At 44.2% G+C, this 15,943-nt stretch overlaps 1 protein-coding gene across 2 annotated transcripts; it reads left to right on the top strand.

Moving 5' to 3' along the window:
• The first annotated feature begins 4,629 nt into the window (after positions 1-4,629).
• LOC119280433 (beta-galactosidase 7-like) lies at positions 4,630-14,888 on the top strand. 2 transcript variants are annotated; one of them, XM_037561284.1, is made up of 19 exons: positions 4,630-7,369; positions 10,134-10,229; positions 10,341-10,453; positions 10,949-11,015; positions 11,184-11,276; positions 11,349-11,492; positions 11,579-11,673; positions 11,763-11,871; positions 11,950-12,034; positions 12,118-12,236; positions 12,317-12,478; positions 12,584-12,768; positions 12,865-12,962; positions 13,140-13,252; positions 13,534-13,641; positions 13,731-13,838; positions 13,931-14,076; positions 14,186-14,495; positions 14,581-14,888. In XM_037561284.1, exons 1-19 carry the CDS (start codon positions 7,157-7,159, stop codon positions 14,689-14,691), a joined length of 2,475 nt encoding a protein of 824 aa, XP_037417181.1. In that variant the 5' UTR covers positions 4,630-7,156; the 3' UTR covers positions 14,692-14,888. The 2 variants fall into 2 exon arrangements, with proteins under 2 accessions (XP_037417181.1, XP_037417186.1); XM_037561289.1 differs by having other exon boundaries at positions 4,632-5,403.
• Positions 14,889-15,943: the final 1,055 nt, after the last annotated feature.

Genomic DNA, 15,943 nt, shown 5'->3' with positions numbered 1-15,943 from the left:
ACTTGCCCGAGATTCGATCGTCGGTATCCCGATACCTTGTTCAATCTCGTTACCGGCAAGTCTCTTTACTCGTTCCGTAACACATCATCCCGTGATCAACTCCTTGATCACATTGTGCACATTATGATGATGTCCTACCGAGTGGGCCCAGAGATACCTCTCCGTTTACACGGAGTGACAAATCCCAGTCTCGATTCGTGCCAACCCAACAGACACTTTCGGAGATACCTGTAGTGTACCTTTATAGCCACCCAGTTACGTTGTGACGTTTGGCACACCCAAAGCATTCTTACGGTATCCGGGAGTTTCACAATCTCATGGTCTAAGGAAATGATACTTGACATTAGAAAAGCTTTAGCATACGAACTACACGATCTTTGTGCTAGGCTTAGGATTGGGTCTTGTCCATCACATCATTCTCCTAATGATGTGATCCCGTTATCAACGACATCCAATGTCCATGGTCAGGAAATCATAACCATCTATTGATCAACGAGCTAGTCAACTAGAGGCTTACTGGGGACATGGTGTTGTCTATGTATCCACACATGTATCTGAGTTTCCTATCAATACAATTATAGCATGGATAATAAACGATTATCATGAACAAGGAAATATAATAATAACCAATTTATTATTGCCTCTAGGGCATATTTCCAACATGAATAATATTTGTCCACAATGAATTTCTCCAATATATTTTGAATATAGACAACATAGTATACCATAATGTATGAATGAAGGTGCTCAAGTTGTCGTAACGAGCGGTGTTTTGGTTTACCCAAATCCTTCATTTAAACTCCGTCATTAGATGATTACATGTGTCGTCATTGCAGACATACAAACATGGATAATCATCTTTGCAGGAGTAATCCTTTTGTATAAGGAACTCACTACATCGGTTGTACCATATGTACCGACCACAATAAGTCGTATGGTGACTTACTAGTTTTACACAATGTATGTTGCATTTTGTATTTCGATTCAGAATTGAGGTTCCATCGGGAATCAATCATATATGTTTGAATCTAGTGATCCACATGGATATGTAATCACTACATCTATCAACTGCAGAGATAGATGATTTTGTACTGCCAATGATATAAGTTATCAGAATGAGATTCCACGTCTGGAGAATAGTTGGGTATCTGCGTGAACCCTCGTGCTACAATACTTGCTCTTTGTTTCACCACCTCGTTGTTCTCAATTCTGTTTCCAGAAGAAAACTGGTGTAGGTATTGCTTATGAATACCTTCCCATTATTGAGCAAGATCATTTCTATCTAGATTATAACCTTTGCTTGAGTTCAGTCTGAGTGTTGTTCACACTTTGCCATGGCCATGGTCTTTAGATCTGAATCATTCGAAAGGTTTTGCAATCTAGTTGAGAAATGTATGTCGACAATTGTAGACTTTTGGTTATATGTTTCTCCAGAATCTATATATCAATATAGAGTTGATGGAAATATCGTTACCCACGGTGACTGCTCGCGATTTCCCAATGCGTCTGAGTCGGGCATTCCGATGACCCGGTCATTGTGTGCACTATGACTTGGGTTGGTGGAGGTTTCCCGTCCACTGGGTGTATACTACCCATTAGGTGTCTATCAACGTGAAGTTGACTTGCATTTACTGATTCATAGGCCTTGATATCCTTACTTGCGAGAAGCTGAATCCTGATGTATTTCTGTCATACATCTCCCCCTGTTGCATTGAACGGGGAGTGGAGTGGATTTTGCTGGTACCTCCACTCTTTCAGGCATACTTTTGTAGGATTGTAGGATTGTGTGACACCTTTATAGTCAGTAAATGAATCTGGCAGGTTATTTGCAACGTGTTGCAAATCTTCTAAATGCATGGTTCAGATCTTTGAGTACGTGGATTTGAGGCAGAAATGTGTTGAGCATTCCACTAATTTCCTGGCATTCTTTATGGTACTTGAAATCTCCCCCTAATGCCTGGAAGTTGATCCTCATTGAATCAGCATACTGGCCTTGAATAACTCCCCATGCGAGGGGCTTGAGGTATTGACGGAAATACAATTATTCCTCACATAGATTCCAACTATATGATGAGGGGCCAATGATGTATGCCGGGTGGTGATATTGGTATGCAACCGAATTACCGCAGATAGGAAATACTTGGTAGTTATCCACATATCAAAGATAGAGGGGAATAATAGTATGCAGTTCTGTCATGAGTGTGTAAAACTGCATGACTCCAACGTAAAGTTGGTAAGTTGCAATTCAGAAGTAAAGATAATTCAATGAGCTTAACTCTTTGGATAGTATTCTACCAAACCATTTTGTGTCTAGACATTAGGACAAATTGCTAAACTTCAATCCAAAAGCCATAGAGAAGGCCCTCAAGTAGAATTTTGCAATGTTATCTATTCGATTTTCTTGAAATCGATGTCAGGATAATGGCCAATGGTTCATGTGAATAAAGTACACACTTAAGACCATCATGTAGATATGTCTTTTAGAACCATGGAATACCTGAATAGTCTACTCAATGGCTGGGAAGAGCCACTACCTCGACTTGATGCATTCAAGGAGTCTGAGTGGTTCAGCGTAGACTTTAAGGTGTGTGAGCCTTAAAATTAGCTTCCCTGTGTCACTTGTAGTGCACATAAAATCCAAATGTTATTAGAATTTAGCATCATAATAATCATAAACCAGTGAAATTGCTGATAGTTTTAGTTTCAACCCAATGTCAATGATGATCAAAGCAGGAATGCCAAGTTTGTCATGCAAAAGACACTCTGGAAAACTATCTCGTACACAACATGTGCTACGGGTTTTGTAGTATGTGTAGTGCAATGCCAATGATACATAGAGAATGTGCTTGCCATATCCGTTACATATGGTAAAGAGAAGATATTTCTCTTTGTTATCATCATAAGTTTCGCTATGGAAACTATTTTGACGGATACCTATATAGTTTAGTAGGGTACGAGCTAAACCTGGAAGCAATAAAGTATCCTAACGTTACTCGAGTACCCACAGGGACAGTAAATATGACTCGAGTTGAGTCAGTAAATACCTCATCACGTCTAGCAATTTTAAAATATCTCCTATCTCTCAACGAGAGTGGAAAAAATTTCACTTCCCTGAGTATAGAGTTCATGCTGCATATGTCCACAAGGCACATATCATCTTTCATCAGATTGACCCCCGTAGAAATCGATATATAGACATGATGATTCTCAATATGAAAATCACTCAGATATATAGAATACATACAAATGTACTTGTACCGAAGTGCTGATACAATATATTGTGATATACAATATATGATGACAACAATACTTATGTTCTTATTAGAACATCGTAAATGGACATAAATTATGTTGAGCACTCGGGAGATTGAGAGACTAAACAATGTCTTCAAACGTGTTAGTTGAGTCATATTCAACCACATATTCTCCGTGTCCATAGGATCCCGTCATCACTGGTGATGTCGGGTTGAAGGTTGAAATGATCTTCAAACCTTTTCCCTTGAGTTCAATGTGTCCCAAGAATTGCTGATACAGAATAACCAGATGGTGAGATTTGAATCTAATGCCTTATAATGTATAAGACAACATTTTTCTGTCAGCGGTGTGATCCTGACTAGAGGTGAATCCAAGATTGCACACATTATCCCACGAGACACAAGAGCGATCATGATGTCCATGGCCCAGATAGGGCAGTGGTGGCCATTGAGGGCGAATGCCTCAAAATCTCTAGTCATCGGTTACCAGAGATAATTAATTTACAACAAGTAAATTAAAGACCATCATGGTTAATGTTGTAATGAAATTTGCAAAATTGATATAGTTTCAAGAAGTTGGCTTGAAACCATTAGTGTGAATCTCAAATTGCTAATTATGACACCTTGAAGATAATCTCCAAACTGGAGTAGATCTCGCAGCATTAGAGAGTATAATCTGATGAAATCAGTAGATACTCACTCATAATGCCTTATGTCACGACTTAGTAAAAATATATGGGAGAGCACTTTGTAAAGCAATCATAATGTCAAATGACAAAATATTGGCTTAAAGAGTAGTGGTGATAATCTGCAAAGCAGTAGATCTACACACTACCTTGTGATCCCAATACATCAATTTGAAGTAATCACTTTGAATTTTGCATCCATATTTGCAAGAAATTGAAATCTCAATTGCAAATAGACGTATTAATCTCGACATGTGGCGAACATGGAAATATATATATCATATAAGTATTCCGGAATACCTCGTACTCAACGAAGAAACATTTTCTATATACCATATTGGCTCTTTAAAAATCTCTATTGCAAATGGACGTAATTAATCTCAACACGTGATAAACGTGGAAATGTATTACATCAACTTAAGATCTGGAATACATCTTGGTACTCAACAGAAAAATACTAAATGTAATGAATAATAATGATGTTGCAAACTTGATCCTCAAGTGAAAAACTTGAATTGTATAGATATCAAATTAAATGAGATCTTATATCAAATTGCAAGATAATTCAGCAGAGTGAATTAATATTTTTCGAGAGAAAACTGATCTCGACCGCAATGAGATTTTTTTTGCGAGAAAAAGAAAATTTCTCAATCGCAAATGTTGTGCGAGAAAACTTAATCTCAATCGCAAAACAATGTCATTGTACTAATGGAACATGTTATAGGAATTGCTAAAAAGCAAACACATTGAACATGCCACATACAATAACCATATATTTTCTGAAATGTTAAAACTCAAACAGAAAAATAGGCTATCATGCGTGAGAGAATTGTAGGCAGTCATTTGTGATTATAGGAAACCACAAGGTCTGAAGTGAAAACTGCCGAAGAGATAAGGTTCTCTTTTTTTTCTCGTGCAGTCCCTGATAACCGCTACCGCCGGGAGACGCTCGCACTGTGCGCCGCCGTGCCATGCGCTAGCAGCGCCGCATCGCCAGTATATAGGGAACCGCTCTGTCGACGCCGCAGAGGGTACCGCGCTGGAGGGCCAGGCCACGTCGCGCGCGCCTGAGGGCATCGCTATCTGGCCGTCCCATCTCCTTCACGGGAGGGGCCGTGGCCCCGAGCAGCCACGCCGGAGGGCGCCGCTCGTCGGGGAGTTGAAGCCCTACATCCGCGCCATGGTCCACTGCTCCGCGCCTCTCTACAGATCGAGGGAGCAGCGGCGTGTGCCATAAGCCGTGGTCGCGGGCACCGCCATGCGCAGGTTCCGTCGATTGGAGCCGCGCCGATGGGAGCGTCGTCGTGCCTAGCGTTGGAGGGACGAGATGCATCACCAGGCTGGGTGCCGCGCGCCGGAGGGCGCTGCCCCGCAGGGAGCCGCCTCCGACGTCGTGCGCCAAGGCGACGCCGACCGCTTCCGTTGGCAGTGGACTCGAGCACCAGGCATGGGGCCTCGCCCGGGTAAGACTTGCTTGATGGCTTCCTGTTCATGGGAAAGCAATTATTTTGTAGCCAGGAACGAAATTAGTAAAGTAGCAGCTTGTTTATTAGACGAAGACGCTGATGTTTGCGTGGTGCTTGACTCCGATTCAGTTCTTCTTCCCCTTTGGATTTTCCTCGTTCGAGTTGAAAATCACTGGAGTTGCTGGGGGGCGTCGTGGCATGGAGTCGAGGTGGAGGGCCGGTCGCAGGCACTGCCGTTGATGCGGGGCTGCGCGCCGCACCGGGATTGGTCATGGCCGTGGCCGCCCCCGAGTAAGGCGGGCCCCGCGCGTGGGAAGGGCCTCGCCGGGGGTAGCGACGGGATCACGGGACCAAGGGCATCGCTGTGGAGGACTGGCCGAGGCCTGCCGATCTGCGCCAGATGCAAGACGAGGGCCGCGTCGTCTGCCGGGGAGCGTCGCTGCTGCTCTTCGAGACGTCGCCGGCCTCGGTCTTCCCCGTTCTGTGTCGCCCCATGAGGCCGGTAGCCGCTCTGCCGAGAGCGTGCTGATAACGTGTTGAAAAGAAACGAGAGAGAGGGAGACAGAGAAGTAAAAGTGAATCATTGTTCTCATTGATGATGGGATTACACATATATATATAGCCCCCGAAAGGGTGCGTCCGAAAAAACACGAGACAACCGCCTCAATTAGGAAAAGCAGGAATTAATAGGATTAATTAAATCCTAACAGGATCTAGAGAAGTTGGTTGTCATGGTTTGTTTTGGGTCGGGCTGCTTCCCTAGGAGGCAAGTTTTGCCATGTTATTTTCTTTGTTTTGGGCCGGGAATTACTTGTCCCTCTGCTACTGGCACCATGCTCACACCTTCTGCGTTCGTGGCATGTGTTTTGTATCACTTCTTGTTCTCACTCTTAACTTTTTCTATCAATGAAATGATACGCAAAGCTTTGTGTATTCATGAAAAAATTAAGATATTCCAGCTAGCTTGTGCGACCCACTAAATGGCTTGCCAACTTGCGGTTCCACTTCTATCACAGAAGCAAGATAACCATGACAAGCATGAGCACCTTGCGTGCACATTTCGAGCTACATTACGCAGCTTGTCACGTACCGTTCTCTGCGCTGCCGCTGCCTCGTTGGAGGACCCCCAAGTCGATCTTGCTTGAACGGAAAGGGCAAGGCACGGCACAACTCTCATCTCCACCATCATTGATCAATGATGGTCACCGTAAAAAGGTTTTCCTTTGCTGTGGCAAGGTGGACACATGTCCGAACTGAAAGTCGAATTAACGTGCGTGGCGACCTACTGTCCTGGTAAGTCGGTTGCCCATTTGCTGGCAAAAACTTTCACGGTAAACTTTGGTCTATCGGATGTACTACCGGATGCACGTTACAAATAATGGGCTGTGAACTGTAACATACGGCACCGGTTTTTCTGGAAAGCACTGATCAATGGGGTGAAGGTCGGTACCTGCAGGGATCCTGGACCATGTGAAACGCTAAAACCGTGGAAAGTGATCACGCCTTTTTCAGTTCACCAAACCCTCCCGCATGCGTCTAGTGCCCTACTACCACTGCTCCTCATCAAAATGTGGCAAGCAACCCATGAATCCATGACGTTTTGCCCCAAGAAACAGGCAAAGAGAGCCCCAGCAAGGCAACGGCAGGAGATAGCTTGTCTTCCTTGCCATCGCATGCACTATATAGTACACTCTCTCGGGTCCTAGGCGTTTTGCCTGGCTAAGCGAGCTGCGACTGCGAGGCCAGAGTTATGTACGCAGTTGGCGCGGTGGTCGCCGTTGCGCTCATCGTGCTGACAGCGGCGTGCGCGTCGGCTGCGGCAGGAGACGGGCGGCGGGTGGAGGAGGGAGGAGGCGATGCGGCGCGAGGAGAGGTCACCTACGACGGCAGGGCCCTGGTCGTGGACGGCACGAGGAGGATGCTCTTCTCCGGGGAGATGCACTACACCAGAAGCACGCCCGAGGTAACCACTTCCTTCTGCATTCTGATGCCGTTTCTGCTCCGCGTTTTTGTTTACCTTCTTGATTGAGTTTTAGCAATCCACTTAGCGTAGAATCAATCACCGGTTCTGGTTTGCCCCTGTGCTAAACTGCCAATGCGACGCCTACTAATGCCATGCTCGGGCATATGATGTCCTATGGCTATGGGACGGTGTAACCAGTGAAAACACTTGTCCAAACGACGGCGTATACTCCGTAGCGTCTTCCGGCAACTGCCAAGGAAGAGCGGCTACCGGCGGGCGGCGGCTGCCATTGATTGGTGACCACCGCAAAGTGGGAGACTGATGAATGAATATCGGTTGTGGTAAATTCGTGCGGCGGTGCTCTGCTCTGCTCCACCCTCCTTGGTCACCACCTTATTCATTTCCAACACGAATGGCTTGCCACCTACATGCTCCAATGCATCAGCTCCGGGGGTACACGCACCCAGGAGCTGCGTCGCCGTCGCATATACGTAACTGATGCCGCATGCGGTTTCCATAATTCCATCTAGGCCGTTTCGAAAAAATAATCCCATCTAAATGAACTGAACGCGCAGGAAAGCACACGCTGTTTTGTGATTGCTGATGCGCGCCATGCACAGACACGCTGTTGGGTCCTTTTTATTTCATTGTTTTGGCTGATGCATTGGAGCATGTAGAGTTGTAGACGACGACGTCTCTTCGCTGCTCAAATACGTCAGGTTTCTACAGAGTGGAGTGATTCCACACAGCTTGGTTTCTTCCTCTCCAATCTTGTAGAAGCTGTCGTTCTGAAAATTTGACCATCAATATCTTTATTATTGGAAAAATCGCCAAAAACCATATCTTTATTAAAAAATAATACTTGGATTGGATTCTTGAAAATCATGCAAGATCTTGTCTTGAAAAGTATTTTCTCAGTATATGATTTTATTTCATTTAAAAATAATGCGCCAATGTGACAGAAATTAATTGTCAAGATCACGTTTCGAAGATCATTCTCATGCCCAAAACAACAGATTCGAGAGGACCGAATAAAGCAATTTATATTTCACCTCAATTAATCCTGATCGTGTGGGATTTTCGCAGAAACTATACAGATCATGCATCCATTTCTTTGGAGTAGAATTATGAGCATGCATTAACTCAGTACGAGAGAAATCTATTGAAGAGATTTTACTCGTGCATGGGTATTTCTAGAGCAATTAAGGCTTCATTACCGATTTACTATACTCCAAATAAACAAGCAAAAAGACAAGACAAACTTTACTACCGGGCGTGCATTGCAGCCCATGGCCAGCACACGTTTCCTTTTTCAGCCACCTGCGCAAATACTTGCCAAGCATGCACATGTCGCCTCCATAAATATATATCGTAACCAAGTTGAGGAGAACCCTCAAGGAAACTTAGGAAAATTCGCCAACTATCAGCTAGCGATCGACAACATCGCGAGTCATGGCCCTCGCAATGGTGGTCGCCATGCTGATAGTGTGCGTGTGTACTACCGCGGTGGTGGGAGGTTGGCGGGGAGGGGAGGGAAAGGAGGTCAGGTATGATGGCAGGGCTTTGGTGCTGAATGGCACAAGGAGGGTTTTGTTCTCCGGGGAGATGCACTACACTAGAAGCACCCCTGAGGTAATTGTTCAGCAGGGCTTTGGTCGTTGGGTACATTTTGCAAAAGCTTTCACCCTCCTGATTTGATCATGGTGTAGTTTTTCAATGGTATAACGGGAGTCCAATTGTCTAGTTTCTTTTTACAGTACTTCGGTTGTCTAATTTTTATTTGACCGATATGGAGGTCACGAGGATTGCATAGCGAAACTCTTTTCAGTTTTTTAGGGAAAATCTCTTTTTTGTTTTGTTCAGAGAGGATCAGCTCTCGCCTGGGATCTGTCTCCTATAGAATTTGAACCCCTGGTGGGTTAAAAAAAAGAATTTGAACTCCTTTTTTTTTAGAATTGAATTTGAACTCCTGGTGGATTTGCCTCCGTTGCACGCAGGTCAGTAGCCTAAGTACGACGGGCCTAAAGCCCAACTTGGTTCAGAGTTAGGACTTCATTTCATGGGCTCTTGTTCTCGTAGGCTTGCCTTTCTCGGCCCAATACGGCTTACATGGCCCAGCATAAAAACCACGAGGATCTTTGCCCATTGTCGGCCCTCACACACACACACACACACAAAAAAAAAAAACCTTTGCCCGCCTTCCTGCCCCGCGCACGTCATCAGGAGTTCAGGACGATGGCACTTTTCTGAAAGAAGCTACTCTCGGTTAAAAATGGACCAATATTTTGGCAGCTAGAGAATCAAGATAGAGATACCCACAATTACCAAGTACTTACCACATTCCATCCAACTATGACATACTGCAATATTTGTTTTACCTACCCCGGCTGTCATTTATCTACCTCTGACACCCTCAACAAAACACTACTCGCTTTATACAAGTATAATTCCCCTTGATAAAACAATATCAAACTTGCACAGCTAAAAGGCCACTGGTAAAAATTTGAGGCATACGTCATAGTCCAGGGGTACTAGGCAATAAATGGACCGCACAATTGCGCAAGTAGAGGGGAGGGAGGCAACTCTTCAAAGTAACTGTCAAGTAGAAAAAATGTCGATCCTCTTCTAGACATAAGACAAGGGTCAAATATTAGGCAACGTTTGAACTGAACTTCTATACTGCTTCCTAGCTTGGTGCAATTCTCTAATGAGCTACTTCTTCTGATTCATCACCAAATCAGTTTGTGCGTATTTCAATTGACAGATGTGGCCAAAACTCATAGCGAGCGCCAGGAAGGGTGGCCTCGATGTCATACAAACATATGTCTTTTGGAATGTTCACGAGCCTGTCCAGGGCCAGGTAGGTGTCTTTTCAATTCAAAATATGCATAGATTGTCTGTCAAAGGGAAACATATTTAGTAAATGAGTCGTTTATTACTGATATATGTTTCACTTATATCATCGCACCAGTATAACTTTGAGGGAAGATACGATCTCGTGAAGTTCATCAGAGAAATTCAAGCTCAAGGGCTCTATGTAAGCCTCAGGATTGGACCCTTTATAGAGGCAGAATGGAAATACGGGTATGGATACATATTTTATATCTATATCTTTACTACTAATAGAGATACGGGTTAAGCTGGGATACCTTCATCTGAACTGTCCGCAGATGTTTATTCAATTTTATAAATCTGAATCCAATGGCTGTTTGCAGAACTGACTCACTCCTAATCACTTCTATGTTAACTGCCCCTTTATTACTCCAAGTTTCAGTATCGTTGCCTCATAGTTGCAAAAAAGATGCTTAATACCTTTTTCTGTGAAGAGAAAAATGTGCATTGCATGCATGCAGTTGCTACCATAGATGAGCATCTTCCCTTTTGAAATGTTGTACGGAATACAACTCTACGACTAAACTGTTTCATACAAGTGCACATACCTAAGTGGATAAAAAGTACTCCCTCCGTCCTAAAATGTAGGAGGTTTTTTGACACTACACTAGTGTTAAAAAAGATCTTACATTATGGGACGGAGGAAGTAGTACCTGAACAAATGCTGGGTATCTTGTGTTCATGCAGAGGGTTTCCATTTTGGCTACATGATGTTCCAAACATCACCTTCCGAACAGACAATGAACCCTTCAAGGTAAATAATCTTTCAGATGGCATTCTAAGAATCTGTAACATGAAAAACTCTGAACTGTGACTGGTGATTTCAGAGTTTTTGTTTTGCAGAATCCTACAGAAGCACTACTAACATGATTTCAGTCTGGTTATCTTTAACATGGTAAATTATATGTTTTTGTCCACGCAGCAACATATGCAACGATTTGTCACACAGATAGTAAACATGATGAAAAAGGAAGGGCTGTATTACCCACAAGGAGGCCCAATCATCATTTCCCAGGTTAGGAAAATTAACTTGAATTAGTGGTTGTGTTAAGTTCTTCATTATGTAACTAAATAAGTTGAAACACAGATTGAGAATGAGTACCAGATGGTTGAGCCTGCATTTGGCTCAGGTGGCCCACGTTATGTCCGTTGGGCAGCTGAAATGGCTGTAGGTCTCCAGACAGGTGTTCCATGGATGATGTGCAAGCAAAACGATGCCCCAGACCCAATTGTTAGTTTCCATTATTACATTGTTTCACCTGATTGCACCTCATTAGCCAATAATTCCTATCAGTTTGACAGTAAGTTCATGACTAGATTAATACCTGCAACGGGCTCATCTGTGGAGAAACATTTGTAGGACCAAACTCACCTAGCAAGCCTGCATTGTGGACAGAGAATTGGACAACTCGGTATGTTGCAATCTCACAGCTCACTTGGTTTTGGACCTTCTCATTCTGATGGAAAGAAAAGTCTGATGGTCAATTCTTAATGTGTTCAGCTACCCTATATATGGTAATGATACAAAGTTGAGATCTACAGAAGATATTGCCTTTGCAGTTGCACTTTTCATAGCAAGAAAGAAAGGAAGCTTTGTGAGCTACTACATGGTACAGACTTCGTAAAAACACTTCAAAAGTTTCCCAGCATAATCAATTCTAAATTCTCTCTTGTTGGTTATGACACAGTACCATGGAGGAACAAACTTTGGTAGGTTTGCCTCTTCATATGTAACAACAAGTTACTATGATGGAGCTCCTCTAGATGAATACGGTAAATACTTCAACGAGAGTAAAGGCATAGTAGAAGGATTTAAATATAACAGTAACTAACAGACTTAGTTTTGCTGTATCCAGGTCTAATATGGCGACCTACATGGGGCCATCTCAAGGAACTGCATGCTGCAGTAAATCTATCTTCAGAACCATTACTGTTTGGAACGTACTCCAGTTTTTCATTAGGTCAAGAACAAGAGGTAAAATAACACAGCGCAAAACAATATCAGTTTATTCAATATATTCTAGCAACATAAGCATGATTTATGACGTACTCCAGGCACATATCTTCGAAACAGAATTGAAGTGTGTGGCTTTCTTGGTCAACTTTGATAAGCATCAGTCACCAACAGTAGTATTCCGTAATATGTCTTTCCAACTGGCACCCAAATCCATCAGTATTCTATCAGAGTGCAGGACAGTGGTATTTGAAACAGCCAAGGTATGTGACCCATTGACATATATTCCTTCAGGACCCAGGTGTTTTCATCACAGGCAAATGCCATAACCTCTTGTTATGATATTTCACTATTAATTTCTATCACAGGTAACTGCTCAGTATGGGTCAAGAACAGCCAAAGCAGTAGAGTCTACTAACGATATTCATAGATGGAAGGCATTTAAAGAACCAATTCCTGAAGATATAAGCAAGGCTGCATACACTGGAAACCAACTCTTTGAACATCTCTCAATGACTAAAGATGAGACAGATTATCTCTGGTACATTGTCAGGTAAGAAAATTTCCTCAAAGGTGTTTTTGTTCATCATTTGTATTTACTTATTTAATTATTTTAAATCACCATGCTAACTGTATTTCTTAAATGCAGCTACGAATATAGACCAAGCGATGATGGCCAGCTTGTGCTTCTTAATGTTGAGTCACGAGCACATGTATTGCATGCCTTTGTCAACACTGAATACGTAGGTCAGTATCCTAGTAGATAAATTATGATTTTATCAAGCTTCATATATAATTTTGTGGAAAGCAACAACAAATGTACAATATTCATCATATACACTGTTCAGATTATGCTATCTTCTAAATCAATCTACAACTGATGAGTTATGTTATTGCTAATCGCACTTCACTCATGTCTATCAGGGAGTGTGCATGGGAGTCATGATGGACCTGGCAACATAATTCTCAACACGAATATTTCTCTAAAGGAGGGGCAGAACACAATATCATTGCTAAGTGTAATGGTTGGATCACCGGTATAGTTCCTATGAGCTGCCCCGGTAATATAATTTTTTTTATAAATAAAAGAAAGTAATAGAGGGGAACCACGATTTCCTAAAAATGGGTCCTTTTATCACAATATGGTCCCGAACTGCCAATGTACCAGAAATATGCTTATTCTCTTGGTTGCGTAAAAGGAGCAAATGTGTTAAGCGTAGTTATACTGGAGCTTGAGTACAACAAATTTCAAGCATACATAGTTCTAGAAGTGTATCAACTAGCCATTTTATCATAATTGCACTCTTTTAATTGGAAGGACTCTGGTGCTCACATGGAAAGAAGAAGCTTTGGAATTCGCAAAGTGAGCATACAGCAAGGACAACAACCACTATATCTCCTCAACAACGAACTATGGGGGTACCAGGTAATTCCAAGTCAACTAATTGCTAATTTGGAACATGAGATAGAGATGAATATACAACTCTCGAATTTGATCTGACAGACTAATCGCAGGTTGGCTTATATGGAGAAGGGAAAAGAATCTACACGCAAGAAGAAGCAAGCAGTGTTGAATGGACAGAGATCAACAATTTGACATATCATCCACTTACTTGGTACAAGGTAGATAAAACCAACTAGCTCATCATCTTGTGCTAAATGCCCACTCTTTACAACAGTATACTATACATTGCACCATTTGTTGTGTGACCCAGACAACATTCGCCGCACCAGTGGGCAACGATGTGGTGGCACTGAACCTCACTAGTATGGGCAAGGGAGAAGTATGGGTCAACGGGGAGAGCATTGGACGGTACTGGGTCTCCTTTAAGGCCCCAAGTGGACAGCCCTCTCAATCCCTGTAAGCCTAGCTAGCTCCAACTCTCAGCCTCCTTTCTCAAACTCTCATCTCCCCTGTGACCAACCATACACGCAATATCTCACTGACATTGCATTTCTGAACTATGAAGGTATCACATTCCACAGCACTTCCTGAAACCTATAGACAACCTCCTTGTTCTTGTTGAGGAAATCGGAGGCAATCCGCTGGAGATAACGTTGAACACAGTGTCCATCACAACAGTGTGTGGCAATGTGAATGAGCTTTCGTCGCCGGCTCTCCATACGCAAGGAAAGGGTCCGGAAGTACATTTACGGTGCCAAAGGGGAAAACACATCTCAGCAATTGAGTTTGCGAGTTATGGGAATCCTGCAGGCGACTGCACAACATTTTCAACTGGAAGTTGCCATGCCACGCTGTCTGAATCCGTTGTAAAACAGGTAATATCTATAACCAATATGATGAACTAATGTTACAATCTGCTCCCTTATTAACAACATCCAACTATTTATTCTGTTCTTTCAGGCTTGCATAGGTAAAAGGGGTTGCTCTATTCCGGTATCTCCTGCCAGGTTTGGTGGTGATCCGTGCCCTGGGATCCAAAAATCCCTTCTAGTTGTTGCGAATTGCAGATGATACCATACATACACACATTAAAGGAAGTAAGGTTAATGGCCGCTAAATCAGCAGAAAGCAAGAATTGGACAGATTGAGGGTAGGTTATACAGATCCATTGCTTTAATCCAAACAATCCGATAGATGTATATGTAATTCACCCCAAACCAACAGATACATTATTTTTTTTCGCGAATACGCAAAAGGCTTGCGTATCATTGCATTGATAGGTAGAGAGAGATCATACAAGGTTTCTCAAGGATTACAAGGGGAGAGGCTAGCCAACATGTACACAGGGATGGCATGGTAGGATAGCCCAGGACGCAAGCAGAGGTGGTGCGACGGCCACCATCGCTAGCCGAATTCTATGTCTCCGAGATGATCTGCGCCAAGTGCGTGGCGCCCGCACGTGCCCATAGCCTTGCCTCATCTCTGATCTCGTTGACGGCGCGGCAAACTGAGGGTCGATCGCCGTCGAAGGTGCAGCCGTTGCGGTGCTTCCAGAGCCACCAGGCAGTGAGGATGGAGATGGAGGCGAGCCCGCGTCGAAGACAGCGCGGAGAGTCGGCGATGGCAGCGGCGAGCCAATCGGCAAACTCGTCGTCGCGGCTCGGGATCGTGGCTGTGGATCGACACCAGGAGAGTACCTCGTGCCAAACCTAGCGGGAGAAGGAGCAGCCTGCGAGCAAGTGTTGCATGGTCTCGGGCTCTTGATCACAGAGCAGGCATTGGGGCTCGTGAGGCAGGCCGTGGCGCGCGAGGCGATCAGCCGTCCAGCAGCGGCCTAGCAGGGCAAGCCACATGAATAGCTTGATGCGAAGTGGAACCCAGGTACGCCAGGTGAGACGCCAGTGCGGGTCTTGAATGGATCCAGAGAACATGGCTTGGTAGCAGGAACTCGCGGAGTAGGAGCCGGAGCTAGTCCAGCGCCAGGAGAGCCTGTCTGGCTCGTCGGAGAGCGTCACAAGGCGCAGGCGACGCCAGAGGGTGATGTACTGTGTGGCCATCTCGATGCCCAGCGCCCCATGGATGTCCGCGATCCAGGCGCGCTCGTGCAACCCATCACGCACGGAAAGAGACTTGCGGCGCCGCTTGGAGACCTTGGCTGGACCAATGGCGCGATGTCGGAGATGCACTGGCCATCGAGCTAGTGATCCTCCCAGAACTTGCAGCTGCGCCCATCGCCAATGTGCCAGCAAGTGGAGGCCCGGAAGATAGCGTGATCCTCGGAGGAGTGGGAGATGTGTAGGTGCTGCCATGGGCGCGATGGGTC

The sequence above is a fragment of the Triticum dicoccoides genome, chromosome 1A (assembly GCF_002162155.2).
Source record: "Triticum dicoccoides isolate Atlit2015 ecotype Zavitan chromosome 1A, WEW_v2.0, whole genome shotgun sequence".
NCBI classification, from domain to species: domain Eukaryota; kingdom Viridiplantae; phylum Streptophyta; class Magnoliopsida; order Poales; family Poaceae; genus Triticum; species Triticum dicoccoides.
Note: the sequence above shows the minus strand (reverse complement) of the source record. Positions and strands in the feature narration are given on the sequence as shown.

What these genes read in the sequence shown, in the direction of transcription:
- LOC119280433 (XM_037561284.1), top strand. Translation starts at nt 7,157, where the DNA reads ATGTACGCAGTTGGCGCGGTGGTCGCCGTTGCGCTCATCGTGCTGACA. An exon ending in ACACCAGAAGCACGCCCGAG is followed by an intron (nt 7,370 to 10,133) that starts GTAACCACTTCC and finishes TTCAATTGACAG; the next exon opens with ATGTGGCCAAAACTCATAGC. An exon ending in TGGTATTTGAAACAGCCAAG is followed by an intron (nt 12,479 to 12,583) that starts GTATGTGACCCA and finishes TTTCTATCACAG; the next exon opens with GTAACTGCTCAGTATGGGTC.